The sequence below is a fragment of the Diceros bicornis genome, chromosome 22 (genome assembly GCF_020826845.1).
Source record: "Diceros bicornis minor isolate mBicDic1 chromosome 22, mDicBic1.mat.cur, whole genome shotgun sequence".
Lineage (NCBI taxonomy): Eukaryota > Metazoa > Chordata > Mammalia > Perissodactyla > Rhinocerotidae > Diceros > Diceros bicornis.
The window spans coordinates 13,015,109-13,038,447 of NC_080761.1; the positions used below are offsets into that span (position 1 = coordinate 13,015,109).

At 45.6% G+C, this 23,339-nt stretch overlaps 1 protein-coding gene across 4 annotated transcripts in view; it reads left to right on the forward strand.

Annotated features, from left to right (window-relative positions):
• The window catches only part of TLE1 (TLE family member 1, transcriptional corepressor), an 84,450-nt gene extending 63,952 nt beyond the window's left edge, over positions 1-20,498 (forward strand). For all 4 annotated transcript variants that reach the window (XM_058565589.1, XM_058565590.1, XM_058565592.1 and 1 more), the window contains exons 15-20: positions 11,745-11,994; positions 13,692-13,939; positions 17,119-17,266; positions 18,638-18,788; positions 19,676-19,752; positions 19,893-20,498. In XM_058565589.1, the coding sequence (XP_058421572.1) occupies positions 11,745-11,994; positions 13,692-13,939; positions 17,119-17,266; positions 18,638-18,788; positions 19,676-19,752; positions 19,893-20,000 (982 nt within the window). In that variant the 3' untranslated portion in view covers positions 20,001-20,498. The remainder of the gene's footprint in view (positions 1-11,744; positions 11,995-13,691; positions 13,940-17,118; positions 17,267-18,637; positions 18,789-19,675; positions 19,753-19,892) is intronic.
• Positions 20,499-23,339: the final 2,841 nt, after the last annotated feature.

The following is a 23,339-nucleotide window of genomic DNA, read 5'->3' on the forward strand; positions in this document are numbered from 1 at the left end:
GTGACATATAGGCCCAGGGAAGAGCAGGATTTGGGAGTGTTGCAAAGCTTACTTAGCTGGTTAAATACCCATGAATTGTTATCTTGTGTGTTTTCTTGGGCGTGCCCCCTGCTTCCCGTCTGGAATGCCCCAGGGCACTTCAGGGTTTTTCTTATATGTGGTTACTGGCAGTGTAGCTGTTGTGTGTTCTCCTGACTGATCAGTGGATAAAGGGCAAACGAGAAGTGTTGTGATAAAAGGCAATAATTAATAGTAACTGGTGAATCTTTGGGGAAATAATAGGCAAAAAAGGTCACCTGACCATTAGGGAAAGCCAGTTTCAAGTGTCAGAGGTACCGGGGTGTGCCCCGCTGCCAAGACCCCACCTTGAATATGGACTGTGAGGCAGATGGGGGGAAGGTGGGCAGAGCGATGAGCTACAGTGCTGGTCTCGAGGGACAGTTAATGCAGACCCAGTTTCTTACAATTGCCGTTGCATGTGTGTTTGTATGTGTTGTGTATGTTAATAATGTGATTAGCCACAAAGTACTGGTGTCATGCCCATTAGAGCTAAAATGTTCATGTCCTTGGCTTGCGAGCACCTTGGATTTGTGTTTACAGCTGTGTTAACCAGGATACGCTGTGCCCGGGGACAAGGACACTGGGCACAGAGGCAAAGGAGAGACTCACATATGAGGTGCTTTTCTCCCCTTGGTCATAAGGGCTGTTGGCTTCTGGGTCGGAGTGGTCACTGCTGTCTAAAACAGTTAAAATATATTTTTTAGGATTCTCTTTCAAGTTTGAGGTGCGCCGTATTGTGTGAGGAAGATGGAATTAATTAATGTCAGAGGGTAAAATGAACTTCCCCATTGTCGCCAGGGTCTGGGCTACAGTCTTACTCCCCATACTACTCTGTTAATTAGTATGAGAGGACTTCCTGTACGTATCGTTTAGTGAGGTAATACTGCCTCCGGCAGTGCTTCTCAAACCATCTATGATGACAGACTAGTTTTTTCCCCAGTGTGACAAAGATTGGTCCTCTTGTTACATACAACACAGATGAATGGGGGGAAAAAGATACAAAATACAAGTCCCAGTGTTTTTTTTACGAGTCAGCAGTCGTGAACTGACTCTGAAGCTGCTGTGTGCGAGTTTCTCTGCACTCACTGTCGAGGAGTGGTCCTCTCGCTGCGGACAGCTGCGAGCCTTTGTAGCCCGCGTGGACAGCGTCGGTCTGAGGCACGGAAAGGAATGGTGACAAACCAGGATGTCCAGGGTAGGGTGGACAAGGTGGTAAAGGTTTTGCAAGTATCATTCTCTGAGAAATGCCAGTCAAAATGATATTTGGGTAGGGTGATTGGATGGGACTCATGGATGTTTCTGAGTGAGAAGTGTGTCAGGCTTTGTGGTAGGTGATGGGCATGCTCCAGGAAAGAGAGTGCTCGTCTTCCCTGCTTTGGGAGGCCTACTGATGTGGTGGAAACGTTGAAGGAACAGTAATCCTAGAGTTAAATTTGTGTAGGTGCTTGTTACTGTGAAGGCAGAGCAGTGGGTCATAGGCCACCGTGTGGACTGACCAGAATCAGGACGGAAAGGGCTTCCTTTGAGTGAGGCAGATACACTGACAGCCGGAGCACGTGCAGGAAGGAGTAAGCCCACAGGGCGGAGGGGGCAGAAAGGGTGGGCCGTTGCAGGTAGAGGGGACAGAGGGGACAGCGTGCTCGCAGCATAGAGAGGGGACTTGAGGGATTCATGTGCAAATGGATGAGTGCCTCCTAAGAGTGGGGCAGCCAGAAGAGTTCAGTGGAGGCTGGAGGGACCTTAAAAGTGCCTCTAGGGACCGGCCCCGTGGCTTAGCGGTTAAGCGCGCGCTCTGCTACTGGCGGCCTGGGTTCGGATCCCGGGCGCGCACCGACGCACCGCTTGTCCAGCCATGCTGAGGCCGTGTCCCACATACAGCAGCTAGAGGGATGTGCAGCTATGACCTACAACTATTTACTGGGGCTTTGGGGAGAAAAAGGGAAAAAAAAGGAGGAGGATTGGCAATAGATGTTAGCTCAGGGCTGGTCTGCCTCAGCAAAAAGAGGAGGATTGGCATGGATGTTAGCTCAGGGCTGATCTTCCTCACAAAAAAAAAAAAAAAGAAAAAAAAAGTGTCTCTAGTATATAAATGCTCATCTGTGGCTCAAGTCTCCTGCGATAGCCTCGCCACGTGGCCGTGCGCCTCTGACTGAGCGTGTTAGTGACAGGGACTCGCTGCTGCCCCGAGCAATCCATTTCCCTGGCTGTGTGAAAACCCTTCCAGCCTTTGAGCTGAAATCTGTCTCCCTGAGACTTTCACCCATCAATCCTGGTTCTTTCCTACCCCCTGAGACCACACAGTGTGCTGCTAATCTATCATCCTCATGACAGCCCTGCAGATGCTGCAGACCACCATCTTGCCACGAGGCCTCTCTTCTGGCTGACTAGGTCCATTGCTTCAGCCCTGTCTTGTGGGATGTGATTTCAGGTGCCCCCACCATCTGCTCACTACAATCTAGACAGTCACCTCCCTCCTGTCCTCTCTTCCACAGATTTCATCCAGACCTGCTGCATAGCCATAGGGGACCCTGTGGGAGCTCACAGCCTAGTGATAGAGAGACAACATTAATCAAGTAATCACAAAAATAAATGTATAATTATAATTGAGATAAGAGCTATGGTAGAGAGGAACACTTCAGTGAAAGCATGTGATGGGCTGATCCCATCTGGGATGGTCAAGGAAGGATTCTCAGAAGTGTTTTCTGAGCTGCATTAACCCTTAGGGGCAGAGCATAAACCTCTAGGTGGAGGAACCAGCATATGGAAAGGCCCTGTGGCCTTAAGTGGTTTTTATCAAAGTGGACTAGAGCAGGATGACTCACATTGCCACTATTCTGTACTTGTTTTTGGTGTTAAAGTGATCTAAGATTGCAGTAGGGTTTCCCAACCAGCCAGGTCATTTTCCCTCTCTCCCACACCAGTCTCTTCTAACCTGTCCGTCTTTGTTAAAGGCGTTGTCCCCATTCTCTCTGACATCTGAACCCCAACGTTAGCCTTTGATTCTTCTTGTTTAACTCCCATTTTTACCTAGTCTTCTTCTTTGTTAAAATCCTCACTTATTTTATATTCTCTTTTGTCAATAAGATGCTAGATGAGTTTTCCCCTTTTTAAAGTATTCCTCTGATCTGGTCCGTTTCTTACTCAGAGATATTCAAAAGTAGCATGTAAGCTCCTAATGTGGCATTCAGGGCGGGCTGGGAACATCACCCCAGCCTGCTTTTCCAGCCTCAGGTCCTGTGTTCTTTGTGTCTTGTGCTCTGGCCAAATGGGATCACCCCCTGTTCCCTGAAGATTCCCCCTCCTCCTCCTACCTGGAGCAATCTTCCTTCTCATGAGTCTTCATCTCTTCCTGTGGAAGTCTTTTCTGTCCTTCAAAGACCACTTCAGTTGCTCCCTTCTTCGTGAAGCCTTTGCTGATGCCTTCCCATCGCGATCTCTCTCCAGTGGCACCTTATAATGTCTTGTGACAGTTTTCACACTTTGGCCTTGAGTTACAGTCGTGTGTACATGTCATATTTCTACCTGCTTCTTCCCCACTAGAACTGAAGCTTCTGAAGTCCCCTTGTCCCCTTGAGCACAGCTACCCAGTAAACAAATGTTTGCTGCGTTGACTGGGAGGGGATCGAGCGCCCAGGATTTCGTAAGACCCTGTGATCATCCTTTCCAAAGGAGAGTCGCATTTTGCATTTGAGAGTTAAGTAGTGCTGGTTTATAAACGGTCACCTTGACTGTGTTTCCAAACCCTCAAGGCCAGATTTAATTGGTATTGTTTGGTCAGCTTAACTTGAACTCCTGTTTAGTTTTAGAAAATTTATTCCCCTGAGCTCTGTGGAGATCACTGGTAAGAGAACTGCTGAACTTTAGTCAGGCTGGCATCTCTTTGTCATGCTTCACGCCCCTCCCCCCAAGATGTGTTTCTGGCCCCGTAGCGCTGCTTCTCTCCCCATAAGTACTCGGGGGCTGTGCTCCACCTGCCTCGTCCAGTCGTGCCTACAGGTCAGTAATAACTCAGACTAATAATAGTTTGGCATAAGGTTCCAGCTTAGTTCCAGATTTCTTCACCCTGTGTTTTAATGCTAGACATGTAATTGAGACATCTTCCACCCACTTGTTTAGTGTTTAAATAAATCTTTAAAGTACCTTTTAGGAGTTGGAGCCTAAAAGGAAAAGAAAATCTTACCTACATTTGGGGTAAAATTGCCTCTTAGGAAAACATGTGTTGCAGCAGTGAATAGAGGCCATCCAGGCTTCTAGCCAAGAAGACATGTCAGTGGACAGAGCTACCCCCCTGCCGCCTCCTACCACCCACTTTTCCCGTTTCTGATCTTGCTTCTGGTCCTTCTGTTGACCATATCTAGATTCAGCAGCCAGCTTATTTAGTGGAATTAATTTTGAAAATTAATTTAGTCCTCTTTTTACTTGCTATGATATTTGGGTGTTTTTTGTCTATTAAATGCTAAAAGTAACATGCTGGTTTTCTGCCTTATCGTCACCCTGTGCGTTTAACTTCTGTTTTTCTACCCTTTAATGATCTGTAGCTGATTTCTTGCGATTATATTGAGGTGTGAGGCCCCTTCTTGTGATGTGAATTATGTTCAGCCACTGGACAGTTGTCCCCCTCTCTTCACCTCTTCAGACGTGGCTCTCGGCGTGTCAGGTACAGGTGTAGTTTGTATATTTCTTGCTCGGATAATATTCTTGTTTGCCTACAGTGGTTGGTTCCTTTGCTGGGATTTTTTAATTGAGGTGTGAAATGGCTGTTTTTTAACCTTCTCTTTGTCTTACTTTTCGTCCAGGAGTCTCTTGGTTTGTATCTGTCCTGAATAGGAGCCTTGGTGCTGCCCCAGTGCATTTACAAATTTGGAAATGTTGAATTGATGAGGGAGTAGGGCCAGAACTCAAAATCATAAATGCTGACTTTGGCCAGAGAGAACCTCCTAGTTTATCAACTAGGCCGTCTCTTCTTGTTTTCTCTGTCTAGTCATGTTCTTTTTCATACCCATTTTAAGAAGTTGTGCATTTGCCTTTTAAAAAAATAAGGATAGCAGTGTATTCAACTAAATAAGGAAACAAACAAAAAGTCTCCCATCTTAATGCTTTGAAGTCCCCAACTTGTGATTTAATTGTTACTAAAGCCCTCCGTCCATGTAGAAATTCTGTCTTCAGGCAGGGTGGAGATTGCACCCTGACCTGCAAATTTGCTATTTGGGAGGATGCCAGGATAGCAGACTAAAAATCCTGTGAAACAAGTAAAGGATTTTATAGATGTTATGGGTTAGATGTGCCAGACCTTGAAAAATATTAAAGGTAAATCTTGTTATATTGGCAAAGAAGGAGATTTTACCCTAAGTAGATGTATTATATACTTGAGGACCTATTTTTTCCCTGAAATCTTAGAATAATATGGCTCTGATTTTATTATGACCCCACATCACACCACCCCCCCCGCCCCCAGCCACCACCTTCACTATACTAGTTCTTGAGGCTAAGAGCATCTTCCAGAATCATAGCTAACAGTACTCTCATCTCTCTTAGAATGAGCCAGATGCCCCAGCCCTCAAAGCCTCCTGTGCCCAGGGCTCTATAATGAAGCACACAGAGGATGTCGACATGCCTGGTGTTCTCTTTTGTGTAGGGCAGGCGTCTCCATCCTGATGAGCCCACATCCTCCCTCTTGGGGAGAGAATGTCAAAGGTAGTGTCGATGTGGAAGCTAAGGTAAAGGTTAGAGCCCTACTTTGGTAGTTGGCCTGAACTGGCCTTGAATCCTGGGTGGGGCCAGTTATCTCTTCTGCACAGCTTCCCCTCCTCCCTAAATACACAGTGAGGGCGTGTGAGCTTCCCCCTGTGACATGGGAACCGAAGGTTGAATCTATACTGTGCTTCCTACTTTTCTGGAAGTACTTTCCCACGTCACTTCATTTACCTCAGCAGTCGTGTATAGGGCACATTGTAAAAGTAGGGCAGTGAGGCCCAAAAGAGTTACATGTGGTCCCCACATCTTACTGGTGACTAAACTGAAACTCCGACCTGTGTCTCCTCACTTCTTTTACTTGACTTGCTGCTCTTCATTGGCCAGACACAGGATCGGGCTTGTCGCCTGTGACCTGTGGCTGCTTCTGCTACAGCTTGCTCTGGAAGGGTCCCGCATCCACGGGGGGTTGCGGGCTTAGGGAAGGACTGTGGGTATCCCTCCTTTACTGTAGTTGCTTTCCTTGCCTTTTGTTTTGGTCCACATCAGCTCTGTAGCTCCTGCTTCCCCGCCTTGGGAAAGTGGATTCCATCTCTTAACCGATGTTTGGTACTGCCGGAAATTCCTTGGGAAAAGTTGGCTGGCATAACCCTGGGGTCAGCGGACTCTCCACCTTCTTGTAGCTGACTTTCCTCGCCAGGGCAACCTTTCATGCCTCAATTTATAAGTGATTAGGCAGCAATAAATGACTTGGGGTGTTCAGCTCATTTACTGAATGCCAGAGTATTCAGTATGCTGAATAGTGTGTATGCTAGCTGGAGAAGTCTTCCCTCCTGGCCTTGAACTCTGGAATGAGACAGACAGAAATGCAGATGTGTGCAGTAGCCCACAGTGTGATACATGCCAGAGTGGAGATGTAGATGGGTGAGCAGGATCCTGGAAAAGAATCACCCTGCCTGGGGAGGTTGTGGCAGGCCCAGGGAGGGAGGAAGTGACCGAGCTTAGGAGGGGGCGGTGCTGTCCTAGGCGGGAGGGAGCAGTTTGTGCACAACTTGGAGATGTGACAGCCTGTGATATTTTAGGGGACTGGCCTCTTGTTCCTGTGGCTGGGAGTTTAGGATATAGGAAGGTGACATGAAGTGAGGCTCATCGACACTAGATTGTGAAGCGCTTGGGAGCCCTAAAGAGCTTGAAGAGCAAGTGAAGGTTTTGACAAGATCAGATTTTTTTGGATACCTGTTAATACAGCAAGAAGTTCTACATCGAGAGTGCCGAGTCTGCAGGCAGCGGGGTCTTGGCCGCAGCCATTGTCTCCAGGGTCTGTGGTTCTTCATTACTGTTTACTGGATCCTGCCACTGCCGTTCCTGTCTATTTCCAGTAAACCAACAACTCTGTAAACACCTGTTTTCCTTTGGCCGCAGGACACAGCATAGTTTTATTAACAGGAGCCAGTCTGCTCGGGAAAAACAACCTGCTTCCCCGGGACGCAGTCTTGTTTTCTAGTCCGAGGTCCCGGCGGGGACTCTTTCCTTTGAGTTCTTCACTCTGCCGTGTGCCCAAGAAATGAGGAGTCCCCTGCTCAAATGTTTGATTTCCTTCAGTTTTTAAGTCTGTGATGTCCAGTGGGTTTTATTCTTTTCAATTCTACAACCCGAGTTAAGAATTAGATCCTGCTCTGCAGGTGCCTGATTGAGAAAGCTGGGTGGGGGCGGGGGCTCAGTTCTCGGAGGCTTCCTTGGTTGGAGTGGGGCCCAGCAGTGTGGCCCCTGAGGGCTCCAGGGACTGGTTCTTTCTGCCCTGCAGTGTGCCCATGGTCCTATCCAGATGTCCTCCTCTCGCCTTTGCCCAGTGCTGTCTCCCCACCATCACTTGTTAGGATTTGTGGATTTCCTGATTTTCCTTGCCTGCTCCTGACACCGTGGTTTCCTGACTGCCACCCTGCACCTTCCTCCCTTTCCGCTTTCCTGGCCCTCACGCTTGTCCCCTGCTTGAGATAAGGGCCCTTGATTCAGCAGATCCTCACTTTCCTCTTTTTAAGTCGTGGCTGTTTAATGTTGATGCTGTTGTTTCCTGAAGGCCCCTGCACATGTTGAGCTCGGTGCTAAGGGTTTTGCAGCTTTATCTCTTTTAATCCTTACAACTCCCCCTGCGACCCTAATATTTTATTATTACTTCTATCCTGTGGCTCAGGAGACAGACACACCCTAGGCCATGGGGAGCTAGACCAGTGAGAAAGACCAGTCAGTGAGGCCGGTGAGGGGGCCTCTGTGTCTCAGGTCCCTTAACGCCAGAGTCTGGGCTCTCAACCTGGCTATGGCCCCAGACTCCTGTGTTCTTTGGTCAGGACCCCTCCTCTCAACCTTATCTTGAATAAACAAATAAATTTAAGCTTTTAAAATTGATACATACATATGGAAAAGTGCACGAATCACGTGTATACCCCAATGGCTTTCACCAAGAGTGCCCACGAAGCCCGGTTGTATCCCTTCCAGTTTGCGAGGGTAACCGCCACTCCCACTTTTAATGCCAAAGATGAATTCTGCCTGTGTTTGAACTTCTATAAATCCATTCATTCCATATGCATTCTTTCATGGGTGACCTGTCTCTGAATTCAGACTTGAGAGAGTTGTGAGTGCTCACTCTCTGTTTGTGAACTCGTCTTCCTGGTTGATGTTACTTGTCCTGGTTCCTCAGTCAGGAGAGAAGGCACATTTCCTTCTGAGTTCTCTGTGACTTCATCATGATGCGCCATCGCTGTGGCCTTTTCTCAACGACGTTCCTCTACTTCATGTAGGTAAATGACTAAATCCAGACTCTCGTTTGCTCCACTGGTTTTCCCTCCGGTTGAGCCCTCTTTGGGACGCGTCAGCCCTTTGCGCCGCTCTGCTTTGTTCATTTCATTAGGCTCTCCAGCACAGCGGGCAGCACCAGCTTCCTCCAGGCCCCCTGTGACTGACATGTTAACATCCATACGGGTTTCCCCTGGGACAGACAAATGTTCACAGCTTCTGGCAGCAGTTTGCTGCACAGTGAATCAATTTTAAATTGCCTCAGTACGATGATCACAGACCTCCTGTGTGGTTTAGAGAAGAGGACACCTGGGAGAGAGGTGGGTGTCTTCCAAAGACGTGCCTACAGCTCTCTGCCTGTATTTTGTGCATCTATTTTAATCTGGAACATTTAACTCTAGAATAAGCAGGGTTCCAACTGCAGCAAGATAAAATTTCCTTCCCCCGAAAAATCTGGAATCGCTAAAAGGGGGCCCAGTGGAAACTTTGCCCACCTTGATTTATGGCAAACTGAGAGAAACCAGTCTTCACAAGTGCCATTATTCTCAGAGCACAGAAAGCTTTGAGAGGCAGTTCTCTCCCCACGTCAACTACTGTTCTTACAGAATATATTCAATTCGATTGTTTTATTTTATGAAAACTCACTGGTCATTTCTCCAGCTTCACCTGGTTATGTGTTTGTTATTTTCAGACCCAGGTCATGGTGTCTGATACCTGGGCCATATAACTTGCTACTGGACCATGAAGAATTCTAGAATCTGAATAGACCAGTTCTGTGGTCTTATCTTCAAGGGCAATGAAATGCTATTTGATTCCACCTCCAGATTTCCTATAATCAATAGCATAGGTTCAGTTAACTGTCATGTGCATGTATTGAAGTATCATGTGGACTGGATACATTACTAAGGACACCAAAGGATACTGTTGGATAAAAAAATAGGAGATTTAGTGGTTGGATGATGTAAGGGCTGTGAGCTATGGTTGTTTTATATGCATATTTATTTCCCAGGACATTCTGTGTGGCTCCCATTATGTGTGCTCAATTATTCGAATTAAGAGTAACATTAAGGATTTGGGCCAAGCAGCCATTTAATATTAGTTCGTGGAACCAGTTTGCCAGGAGATACCAGATATCTAAGATTGTGTCCTTTGGTTGGGGGAAGGGGAAGTTCTTTTAAAAGTCTTCATGTATTTGATATTTTGCTTTTATAGAGGGAAAATAATAGCATATATTGTGTTTTCAAGCTTAAGGAAGTAAGTGGGTTTTATGTGCAGGCTAGAAGAAACCTGATATCTTGTATCAGTTTTCAGTTTTGTGCTTCCTAAGTTATTTTACAAAATTTGAGTTACCATTAAAATGAAAATTTAAGTTCTGTATTAATACCCATGGTCTTTAGATCTGTAAAGGGACTTCAGGTGCCAATGACAAGTTCCAGAAAGGGCCCAGGCTTATCCCAGAGGGTTATGGGAACGAGGAAACTCTGCATAATTCACTTATTGTTTATGTATGTGGACGTGTAGAAAAGATTTAATGTTGAGCTTCTAGATCACCTAGTGATGCTTCAGATAAGAAAAAGGTGAAAGTAGTGGTCTTCAGGTGGCGTGTACATAATTCCATCAGTTTGGATGTAGGGCAGAAATATTAGCACTTCTGTTCCTTCCATCCTCACAAGTGTCTTTTCTTTGTGTGTGTTTTATAATATCTGTAACACATTAATGCTTGGAGCTTAAATAATTAATCATTAGAGAAAAAACATGCTTTAAGATTTTGGTGTAGAAAGAGAAGTGTACACTAGAATTAGGTTTGTTTGTATGTAACGGGAAGAAAACAATAGCTTAAGTAACACAGTAAGTCTGTTTCTCTCTCCTATAGTGTCACCAGGGCCTCTGCATCCTATCTTTCTGTCCCCCCTCTCTCAGCAATAGATTTCTATCTTTACAGTCACTTTGTGGCCCAGAAGTGCTGCTGGAGCTCCAGTCATCTTGCTCATAGTTCAGGAAGGAGGAAGAGAAGAGGGCAGACACGTCTCCCCTCCCCCTTTTTAATTCTTTTTCTTTCTTAATTAATCAACTTATTTTTAGAGCAGTTTTAGGTTCACAGCAAAATGGAGTAGAAAGTACAGAGAATTTCCGTATCCCCTAGGATCCCCTTTCTTTTAAGTTAAGAACTTGCTCTAAGTGCCGCCCATCAGCTTCTGCTGCATCTCGTTGGTCAGAACGTGGACACATCTGGCTAAAGGGAGCTGGGCAGAGTTGTCTTCTAGCGGGGGCTTTGCTGCTTTACGTAAAACTGGGCTTCGTGGGCAAGGCAGACAGGAGATTGTTGAAGAGGAACTTGAAATCTCTGTCACAAAGCTGTCTGATGTAAGAGGATCTTTTCTATTATTTTTTCTTGGTTATGCAAAAGAGTGTTTAAGTCCAAGCCTTAAACTGATCCATTTAGAAAGCTGATTTATTTGTTAGTGTTGAAATATACTGTTTACTGTACGTAATTATTACAAGTTCTTAAGGGCTTCATCTTAAGCATCAAAAATAATCATTTTGGGGGCCAGCCTGGTGGCGCAAGCGGTTAAGTGCGCGTGCTCCGCTGTGGTGGCCCGCGGTTCACCGGTTCAGATCCTGGGCGCGCACCGACGCACTGCTTGGCAGGCCATGCTGTGGCGGCATCCCATATAAAGTAGAGGAAGATGGGCACGGATGTTAGCCCAGGGCCAGTCTTCCTCAGCAAAAAGAGAAGAATTGGCAGATGTTAGCACAGGGCTGATCTCCTCACACACAAAAAAAATAATAATAATCATTTTAAATTCTACTAAGAAATCATACAATTATACAAGGTACATGGAAGGAGGTATTTTGTGTTAATTTATAAGCATGTTTAGTATTTTATAATGAGATTTGAAGGAATGCTTTATGGAATGGATAAGCACAATTTAAAAATCTTTAAAAATTTAGAAAATATAGTTCAATGTAGTGTCTTTTGGTATACTCTAGACTTCTGCCTATATTTATTTTAAATTTGTTCCATCAGTAAATACTTCAAATTATATTGATTTTAAAAGGGAACCCTAACAAGAGACACTTCCCTATTTTTCGTCTTTCTCATAGCAGAGTGCTGAAGTAATGACTAATTGCTTTATGATAAATGTTTTTCTGTCTTCTCTCCTATCCTTCTCTGTTCTCTCCGATCCTCCCGTCTCCGAAAGTGCATACTCCTTCCACGTTACTGCAGATGGTCAGATGCAGCCTGTCCCTTTCCCCCCTGACGCCCTCATTGGACCCGGGATCCCCCGACACGCTCGCCAGATCAACACCCTGAACCACGGGGAGGTGGTGTGCGCGGTGACCATCAGCAACCCCACGAGGCACGTGTACACGGGCGGGAAGGGCTGCGTCAAGGTCTGGGACATCAGCCACCCCGGCAATAAGAGCCCCGTCTCGCAGCTCGACTGTCTGGTGAGTGAACAGGAACCAGAGCACAAGGGTAATTTCTCCCTGGAGACTCAATAAGGAAATAGCTGTCCGGGCCTGGGTTTTATTCCCATTATGAGGAAATGGAAGCCCATTCCGTTTCCTGTGCTAGCTATTCAGCTCCCCCCACCCATCTCCCTGAAATGTGAAGGTTTCATTTATTGCTATTTCAGTGGTTAAATCCCAGAGTTGATGGATTTCTTTTAAAAACTATTTTACAGTAGTTTACAGAAGCTGTCCTTGTTTGAGTGTGTATTCAACAGGGGGTTTCCCATTTAATGGATGAAAGTGCAGCCAGCCCTGGACTCTGAGCCCTGCCATCCACTCAACTTTTAATTTCCCTACAGCCTTCAGATAAATATTGAATAGTAAACATTTGATAACGTGGCATTAAAACCGTTGTGAACAGGGTCTGTGTTTTCAGGGAGACGTGGGAGAGCTGGTTGGGTTTTATTACCTTAACGACAGGAAAGGGTTAATAGATCACAGGGCAACAACACAGGGGTGACGAGAGTGCTCTCCCAAGGCACCTAATCCACCCTCGCCCACGATGTGAGAGTGCCATTTTGCATTTTTCAGGACGTAGAACACGTCGGGACATGTTCCGATCTCTGACCTCTAACCCCAGGGTTTGCAGACCACATACTGTTGGCTGTAAGCAGACTCTGGGCTGCTGGGCTCCTGGTGTGGTGTCCGCCTGCACTTTGCTGTCGCAAGTGGTGCACCAGGCAGGTGGGGAGGACTCCGGAGGGAGTGTTCCCAAAAACAGTGGCGGTATTTTTGAGACATAGAGGCTTTTTTGAGGTACTGATTGGTTCATTTCTTTAATCAAATAATTTAAAAATATCTCCATGAATGAAACTTAAACGAGGTTAAACAAACTTACACATAGCCCCGTGTTCTGTAGTAATAGGAGTATTTCGTCACACTCATCACCTTTTTTGAAATTACAGGCTTAAAGTTTTCCTAATCTTTGAAAGATAGACCGCGGTTAAAGCATTGTAAAAACTTGGGCTGTATCTGTTTGGGTTGAAGGAGAGCAGTTATTTCTTTCGATGGGGGAGGGTCATTTTAGGTCCTACCATTTCAGGTCCCACCTCTCTTTTTAATATGTGTTGGTTTTGATGGAGAGATGCCCTCTGTTATGAATTTTTTTGGCCTTTGGATTGAGAGGCTTGAATATGACAACAGTGTTGTTACAACTTGAGAAAGCAGCCCTGTGAAATTCTTAGACAGGGATTCATCTGGTGAATGAAGACAAGCTTTACGAAAAGAGTTAAGAGTAATGAAAACTAAAACATAGGCAGCAGGTCTGAGTTTCCAAATTGTAAATAATGGAGGGTGATGAGATCAAAAATTCGTAAAGTAGCTTTGAAAAGTGGTTTCTTCATAGAGAAGTACGTGTACACCTACCTCACATCTACTGATCATTTCGGTTCCGTCTACTCAACAGGAGATTGGACATCAGGAACACTTATATAAAGTGTCCACACGTGCCTGAGCAACCCTATGAGTTTGTTTTGTTTACAGATCAGATCCCGATCTTTACTACAGAATTCTTGCTTTGTTTGTGTTCGTGAGATGCCACTTTTTAAGTCAAAATCCAAGATAGCAGTTAGAGAACATGGCATTGTTACTGCTTGATAATGCATTATAGCAATTGAATTATGTTTATTTCACAGAATAGAGATAACTACATCCGTTCTTGCAAATTGCTCCCTGATGGCTGCACTCTCATAGTGGGAGGGGAAGCCAGTACTCTGTCTATTTGGGACCTGGCGGCCCCTACCCCACGCATCAAGGCAGAGCTGACGTCCTCGGCCCCCGCCTGCTACGCCCTGGCCATCAGCCCCGACTCCAAGGTCTGCTTCTCGTGCTGCAGCGACGGCAACATCGCTGTGTGGGACCTGCACAACCAGACGCTGGTGAGGTGAGCACATGTGGTTTTCTAAGGGGGGTTCCCTCCTTGAGTACCTGAGCCAGAAGGCCTCCTCTCACCCCTGCTTCTCTGGTTGCCCCCAGGCTCTCAGCATACACATTAAGAGCCTGCTGTATGCCAGGCATGGGGCTTGGTGTTGGGAGTGCAAAGACAAAACTGGGTCGCTGCCTTTGAGGGGCTTGTGGTCATGCTGCCGTGCTTGAATGTCACCAGACTTTCAGTTACCTCCCTACTGTTCCCATCCGTCCCCTCGTAGAGATGCCACACTTGTTTAAAAAGTATTTCTGGGGTGACATACCATGGACTACGTGGCGGTACGAAGGGTCCTCCGTACTAGATGTTTTTGGCTTTGGCTGGAACCTTGTTTGTGCAAACAGGAACCAACTGATAAAGGATAACAGAAAATCAACAAAAGGACATTTGAAGAGGAGAGTCCACGAATTTCACCCACAAAATGGTTTTAAAGTATCTGTGTTTCTCAATAACTAAATAAGCCGCTTCCAGGGGACCTTCCATCCGGAATGAGCCCGGCTTCCTGGAATCTGCCCTCTGAACCGTAGTGACGGCTGTGGTTCTGCCCTCTTTCTGTCTTTCCTTGGCTCCGGCCAGCTCGTTCCCTTGCTGCAGTTGGTGCTCACACCAGAGACAGGAACGTCTTTAAAGAAGAAAGCGCTGATTAAACATCTAGGGTAAAACTGGCGTGCGTCTCCCCCTTTTGTTTCACGGTGCATCTTTGCTCCGGAACGCTCTGTTTATGGTGCAGTTTGAGGCTGATGGATTAGTTAGCAGGCTGATGCCTTTCGGGCCCAGGTATCCGAGAGAAGGAACGGACTGTGGAAGTCCTTGCAGCCGCCCACTCTCCCCTCAGACCTCCCCTGTAGAAATCCAGTACGCGTCACCACGCCAGGCTCTGTCCTGCGTGTGGGCAACAGTGTGGCAGTTATTTCCCGTTGTCACTCAGTGGGCAGCTCAGAATGAGCCACGTGGACAAATGGAGCCAGAGCCTAGGCCTAGCAAGCGGTCATTGCTTTTTCTTTTCTTTTTTTTAAAAAAACTTAATCAATAGCACTTTCAAAATAGTTCTGAGCTCTTTTCAAATATTAATCCATTTAACCCTGATGACGTCTGCACTGCTGTTATCCTGATTTTATAGATGAGGAGCCTGAGGCACAGAGAGGTATAGTTTACTTTGCTTGGTCACATAGTCGGGTGTGGTGGAGCTGTGATGGGGCCCAGGCATCCTGCTCTCTGTCCGTGCTCTGAACCCCTGCTCTGTGCCGGCCCCTGGGGAGTCAGGACCTGTGGGATATATGTCTCTGTAACAGGGTTGTGCTTTACAAATCTCTTTCTCAGTTTGGACTTGCCACATGTGGCTCGTGGCTACTCTGTGCGACAGGGCTGTCTAGAGTCTACGGACTCTCTCTGTATCCACTGTGACCCAGCCGTCCTGAACGGTCCTAGCACGTGCTCTCTAGGAGCCCGAGAGTAGCACTCAGGGGCTGGAGGGAGGAGGAGCACCCAGCAAGCACTGAGAGGCAGCCAAGAAAGACACTTGTAGTCAAGGAGTAGAAGTATTCCATGAGTTCTAGAGGGAAAAAGAAGTCAGGGTGAAGTGAAGGGAGGTCACTGGCTTTCAGAATTTAGTGAAGGAGAGCAAAGCAGCACTTTGAAAGGGTGAAGCAGGGACTGCTCTAGGCCTGGTGACCGTGGGGATGTCTTGGGGATAGGCAGGGACGGTTGAGGCACCCTGCATGGTGACACTCGGGGTGGTCTTGGGGTGCTTGCGGGGAGAAGACTAAGACAGAAGTACAGAACAGCTTGTGCAGGAAAGTTTTTTTTTTTTTTCGGAGGAACATTCACCCTGAGCTAACATCTGTGCCAATCTTCCCCTATTTTGTATGTGGGTTGCCGCCAAAGCATGGCCGCTGATGAGTGGTGTAGGTGTGTGCCCGGGCACCGAACTTGGGCCGCTGAAGCGGAGTGTGCTGAACTTAACCACTAGGCCAGGGGCTGACCCAAAGATTTTTGAAGTGTCTTGTCTTATCTCAGAATTGTCTTATCTCAGAAAACAGTGGTGCTTTTTTCTTCTCTTCCATGCTCTTTAATTCTAAGCTTAGCTTAAAAGTTTGGCTGTCTTGGGAATGACAGGTGAGGGGGCCTAGAGGAAGGACAGGCATGGAAACTCTCCGCTTGGTGTTGAAATTCCCAAGCAGTTCTCTGATGCATCCTGTGTGGTTCACTATAGTGGCTCAACCTCTGAACATCTCTCACCTGTTCTGGTCCCTCCCCTTCCAGCTCCCTCTTGACCCGCAGAACCAAGTCCAGGACCCACCACCCACCAGTCCTGTCATGGCTTACATTGACCCCCTCAGTAAGCCCCGCCTGGTGCCTGGCAGAGCATCTGTGCTCAGCAAATCGCTGTTGGTGGATTGTTCTTGGTGGTATTGTTTGACTGAAGCTCGAGGTTCCCCTTTAAGAAGACAGCCTTGTGCTCAGCTTTGAGGCAGGGTTTTGCTGAGGTACCCGTGGGTCGGCTTCAGCAATTAGCTCTGGCTCTGCTCAGCGCCTCTGAGTCAGGAGGCCCGCATGACCCTTTGTCTCTGGGAGTCCAGATTTCCTAATACAGGGCTCTTTCTAATACAGAAAGCAAGGCTGAGTAAATACGTGAGCTCGTTCGTTGTTGGCATGAAGGGTGTCGCTGTGTTGATTCACTCATGGACGTGGGAGTGCTCCTGGACCCCGAGCGTGTAATATAGTGATGCAGACCCGGTGATGAAAGGGCAGGCCTTCATCTTGCTTTAAGGAATACACTGGAGATTTTGTATGTTTGTCCGTTTTTTCTGTTTTAATGCTTAAACACTTTTCCAGACCTGGGAGGAATTTTACCTTCCAGACGGATTTGTAAGAATAGCTGTAGGAGCGTATTTAACTTCTTCTGTGTAGTGACCTAAAATGGCATTCCATTTCTTTGGCACTCGGATCGTGAAAAAAGAAAAAGAAAATCTGCAGGTGCTGTTTCCTCTCCTCCTCAGGAGAAGGTTAGTTTGATTTTCACATCAGCAGACACTGAAGAGATGACACACACACACCGAGTCCAAAACTAACAACACAACAGTGTTTACCTTGAGCTCTGGCAGGAAATCATTATTCAATCTGGTTTGTTTTATCAGGCAATTCCAGGGCCACACAGACGGGGCCAGCTGTATTGACATTTCTAACGATGGCACCAAGCTCTGGACGGGCGGCCTGGACAACACGGTCCGGTCCTGGGACCTGCGCGAAGGGCGACAGCTGCAGCAGCACGACTTCACCTCACAGGTGATGGGCTCTCCCGATGCGGCGTCTGGGAGCTGGGCTGTGTGTGGCGTCTTCCCCCTCCCCTCCTACCCTGGGAGAGTCGGAGCTAGACAAACAGACCAGGCTTAAATTTGAGGCACTGGTTTAAAAAAAAACACAAACAGACAAACAAACACAAAAACCACCCTGAAATGCTTAGAACGGCTTCTAAAATGCTGTAGGTTCAGACTTGTTGTTTTATTTATACATGAGTTCGTTTAAGGAGTTAGTGCTGTGAAGAATATACAGTGTTTGATCTGTTGTATATATTCTTACCGTCTAATGTGGAGTGAGAGATGATTACATGATTCACATATAAATAGAGCTGGAAAACTATGCGGGGATATCACAAGGAGTAGAGAAAAGTCACAAGAGCTCTGAAAGTTCATTCATTTCCCTCTGTCAGAGAGCTTAAGAAGATGCAGTAGTACCTCAGTGGACACCCGTTTTATTACTCATCCCTTAGAGAATGGACTTATGGCTGATTAGATTTACAGAGTTTTGAAATGATATAAAAATGGCAACTTTGTGAATTGTGAAGATTATTTACATGTTGAGTGTCTGAATCTAGATGTGTTGTGAGGAAGACCGTGCCTGCCATTTTAAGTGCTCTCTGATGGCAGAATTGTTCTTTTCATCATTACTTGTTTACTTTCTTTTTTTCTTAATAATAAAAATAATTCCACTCAGAAAAATAGGACAAAAATGGAAAACAACTGTACATACTACTAAATTTCATATCCCTGTTAAAATTTTGTTGAGTTTCTTACAGTCTTCCCTTTTCCAGCCCTTTTCCCAATATGAGTAGCATACTATTTTTGGTCTGCCTTTTTTTTTAAACTTCTTATGGAAATTTTCAAATACAGATCACAGTACAGAGAGTGTTACAGGGTATATGAAAGTACAGAGAATTATACAGTAAACCCCATATGCCCATCAGCCAGCTTTAACAGTTATTAGCACATGAACAGTCTTGTCTCATCTGTCATCCCCGCCCCTAAACACTGGATTATTTTAGAGTAAATCCCAGACATCATCCATAAGTATTTCAGTTAGTATCTGCAAAAAACAAAGACCCCTTTAAAACACAGACACACCTGAATACCATTATTATTAAGAATAATTTCTTAATTTCATCACGTGAAGTGTGTCTCGCAGTTTTTCCAGTTGCTTCATAAAGGGTTTTGGCACTTGGCTCATCTGGCCGGTGTCGCTTGTCCTGTAGACTTTACCACTGTCTGGAGTTTGCTAATTATATTCCCATTTTCTTGCTGTTTTCCCCTCTTCCTTGCTGTCTTTGCTTCCTAACTTTCTGGGGCAGAATAATCAGTGAGCCTGTCCTGCCTCTCGTAGATCTTCTCCCTGGGATACTGCCCCACTGGGGAGTGGCTGGCCGTGGGCATGGAGAGCAGCAACGTGGAAGTTCTCCACGTGAACAAGCCCGACAAGTACCAGCTACATCTCCACGAGAGCTGCGTGCTGTCCCTCAAATTCGCTTACTGTGGTGAGTCCAGCTGAAGGGACACGGGAGGGTATGAAGGGTTCAAATGGAAAATACTTCGGAAAAAATAGAGTAGAGATCATATCTGGAAAAAAATGTTGTTCTCTGAGCAGCTGGATGCAATAATTCTATTGTCTGAATATGTCCCTCAGAGCATAGTGATGTCTGTTTCAGTCTGTTTTCTTAATTTGGGAAAAGTCAGCAGGCAGTGAATTGCCTAATGCAAGGTTTTGACACGTCTTTGTTTTTAGTGGGGAGAGTCTGGGGTGGGGGACAGTTAGTCCACTCTGAAGAGAGGTGGAGGGGAATTTATAGAAGAATGGGGCAGTAGCAGAGGAAGTTGGTATGGACGGACCAGGATGAGGAACCCACGGTCAGAGAAGGGAATATTTAGCTGCGCCCAGACTGTCACACTGCAACGAGAAGTAGAGGGAAGAAGTTCGTGTGGCGTCGGATATTTGTTCATGAGACTGATGGAGGGATGAGGAGCCATCAGTCATTGAGTGCATTCTCTGTGCCATAGATTGTGTCTGGCGTTTTACTTAAGTTCGTTGTTTAATCCTTCCTAGTCCCATTCGGCAACTTCATTGATTCACTGTTTGAGGGGACCCACTGTGTGCTGAGTGTGATGCTACCTGTGGTCTGTGGTGTAGCTAGTGGCTAATGGGGCTGACACGGGCCCTGCCACCGCTTTGATGAAACCCAGATCACAGATGGTTCACAGTGGAATCCAGATTTAAAACCTCCTCTTTCCTCTCATATCATAGAACAACCCCTTAGGAATGGTAGTTTGTGATTTAAAATGCCCTGAGTTTGATTAAGTCCAAGTAGCTAATAGTATGGTAGGAATTTAAATCTTGTTAAACTACATGTTCCTTTGCTAATTCTAGGTAAGTGGTTTGTGAGTACTGGTAAAGATAACCTCCTCAACGCTTGGCGGACCCCCTATGGAGCTAGTATATTCCAGGTACGTCAGTGCTCCCTACCTAGAATGACGGTTTGTCCATGGTGTTCCCAATGACACCAGAAATGAGGGTGCCTTGGAGGGAGCAGGGCCCCTGAGTATCTGTTCCACGTTGAACACGTGCCCGTTATTTTCTCTTCCAGTCCAAAGAGTCCTCGTCTGTGCTCAGCTGTGACATCTCTGTGGATGATAAGTACATAGTCACTGGCTCAGGGGACAAGAAGGCTACAGTCTACGAAGTCATCTACTGAAAACATGTGGTTTAACAGTTATAGTTGAATTGGGCCAAAATATTTTGAATTTGTAGAAATAGAAAAGTTGTAACTTTGAAAGAAAAAAAAATCAAACATGAAAACCTGTTTCCAAACCTTGACACAAAACTACTTTGAGTCTACAAAGAGGAGGCGATGAGTCCATCAACAGAAGGTCAGCTATCTACCTAGACCAAGCGGAGCACCGAGGCCAGGTGGACAGAGGGGCCAGGGGCGGTAGGTTTGAGGAACAGAGGGAGCCTGCTGCCCCGGGCAGAACCCGTGCTTTTCTTTCCGTGTGATCTGCCGAGATTACCTTTCTGTTCCTCGAGGTTCCCCTCAACATCCGTCCTTGGTAGAGCAGTGGTGTCTCCAATGAACTTGTTTCCTGGTTTTGCATCTTGTGAAATGTTTTTTTGTATTTTTGTTGAAGGTTAAACATTTGTATAAATTGTAAATATATTTGGTTTATTACAGTAAAGGCTTTAGTACCAATAAGTGGTTTTCCTTTTCCTTCTTTATTATTTTCGTCAACACTTGGGGATCCTTATGTGGGCTTGATAAGCAAATTCCAAACATTAGAGGAAGTTTTAAAATGCACTTCTTATTTTATAAATATATTTGGTCCTGGCCTCCCGCTGCATCGGAACCTAATCGACACTCCTGAGTTATGGGAAGACTAGGGGTAGTGAGTAATTGAAGGTTTATTGATGTTGGGAAGCTAAAATAACTTCAAGATTCATTCTTCTGTTAAAATACTTTTGTGATTTGAGGTCACAAATCAAAGCTCTGCTTTTTCTTGGTGATTAATTGGGAGACAGAATATTCCTTTCTCCAGGAAAACCCAGGATTTTCAAATATATCTTCTCTCCCCTCACAAGCTTCGAATTTCAAGAATTGTAGGTGACTTGGGGTCAGTGTTAAGACTGATGATATTTACAAAGCTTTGGAGTTCATTAAGCTGTGAAAGAAAGGTGGAATGTCAGCTGGTTTTGTCTCATTAACACTTATTTGATCTATTCTATTAATTGACGTAAGCCAACCACACCTCGCCCCCTTCTTCTACCTGCAGCTGCAGCCATTGCTCCATCATTATCTTTAGCTTTATCTTGGTGGACAAGCTTTTACTAATTTAGTTAGATGAAACCTATAACCCTGGGCCTTTAATAAGTTAACCATGCAGATTTCCTCCCCAAAAGTCTACATGGCTCATTCTTTATATACCTATTATTTAGTGGTATATTTTAGAAAATAATGGCTAATAATTTTAAGCCAAGTTTCCTAACTGTTTAAAAATAGCACCTACGGAATTTTTAATGTTCTTGTTTTCTTATGATCTAGCGAGTTTTTGGCAGTTTGTCTTAATATTTTTCATTTGTTATCCAGACCTTGTTTTTATATATTCAACAACATTATTTTGTTTGCTTTTTGCCAGAATAATATTTGTTTATGTGCAGAGTTTGTTAAATATTTTCTCTTCTCATTAAGCAAATGGCAAAGCCCTAATTACTGAAGCTGATTTCTCTCTCATCCCTTCTGTGTATAATGAAATAGGTTTCCATACTACAGACTCCGATGGCTTATTAACATAGTGTGTACCTTTTCCGTTCTCTCTCCTCCCTGCCTTACTTCCCTGTTTTCTGTGACAGTAGGATAGAGGTGAAGTTTCTAGAATGGCACCCAACAATACAATGACTTAGAGACCACAGAGTTGGTTTATCACCCACCTAAGCCCCAGAGACCCAGGCCAGCAGTGCAGCCCTGCACTTCCACAATTTCTCCAGTGTCCCCACTTCCAGCCAGCAGTGGGAAAGAGAGGAAGTTCAGGAAAGGGATGTGCTTTCAAGCAGCTGCCTAGGAATCTGTTCATCACTTCCATTCACAGTCCACTGGCGAGGACTTAGTCCCATGGGAGACTGGGAGATGAGATCTCTTGCTGTGAAGCCTTGTGCCCATGGAGAAGGGGGACACATTTGAAAGGATTCTGGGTTAAAGAAATTGCCCTGTTTTCTGTTAGTGCATTTTCTCCCTTCATGCTCTATAGTTTCCCAAGCTTGTGATATTCTTCCTCTAATGGGATTTGCCAAGGGTCTAGACCTTAGCAACTCATCAATTGTCTTGAGTCTGATGAAACCACTTTCATTTGCTTTTGGATAGACACCAGTTTGGTTCTGGAAGAGGCATTCTAGAACAAGTCTCACTGCTCAGGAGTTTGGAATCTTGGGGAATTGCCTAGACAATTGAGTGTTTCTTCCACTTGTAAGATGGGAGCGATAAGATTGTTGTGCCTCCTTCTCAGGGTCTTGGGTAAGCCGGATGTGTGTGTACCTCTTGCCTTGAATATGGATTACAAATTAGGGTTCAATAAATTCAGATTCAAGTAGACATTGATCACCAGTATGTGCCAAGAGCCGTGCGAAACAGTTTCACATATAAAATGTGAGGAGATGATCATCATTATCCCTAATTAAGTCACCAAGTCTCAAGGAAGCTGTGTCCCTTTGGCCTCACAGGAGGTAGAACCAAATTCAGGTTTTATATGAGTCCTGCCTGTGTTCTTTCACATCTCATAAAGTGGGCTGTGATTTTTCCTGGCTATCCAAATTTCCTCTTCATTTCATTTGAAACATTTACGACTTGCACAGTTCCCTTAGGTACTCTGGTCCAATATTATAGGTATATAAATCGATTTGTGTTCACTAACTTATACTTAATTTATGCAAATAATTGTTTTCCCCGTTCTTTTTAATAGGTTTTATCTTATATATATATATATTTTTGTGTGTGTGTGAGGAAGATCAGCCCTGAGCTAACATCCATGCCAATCCTCCTTTTTTTGCTGAGGAAGACTGGTCCTGAGCTTAACATCCGTGCCCATCTTCCTCCACTTTATGTGGGACGCCACCACAGCGTGGCCTGACAAGCGATGCTTCAGTGCACGCCCCGGAACCGAACCCGGGCTGCCAGCAGCGGAGCGCGCTCACTTAACCGCTATGCCACGGGGCTCGCCCTGATCTTATATATGTTTAATCTTGGTTTTTTATCACTCACAGTCTTTACTTACACCTTGAATGTAGGTTTCTACCATGTAGCTTTTCCGTGGAATTGAAGTTCGCTGGGTAAAAATTGAAGTCCTGGTGAGACTGGTTGTTTTTTTTTTGTTTTTTTGTGAGGAGATCAGCCCTGAGCTAACATCCGCCAATCCTCCTCTTTTTTTTGCTGAGGAAGACGGCCCTGGGCTAACATCGGTGCCCATCCTCCTCCACTTTATATGGGACGCCGCCACAGCATGGCTTACCAAGCAGTGCGTCGGTGCGCGCCCGGGATCCGAACCAGCGA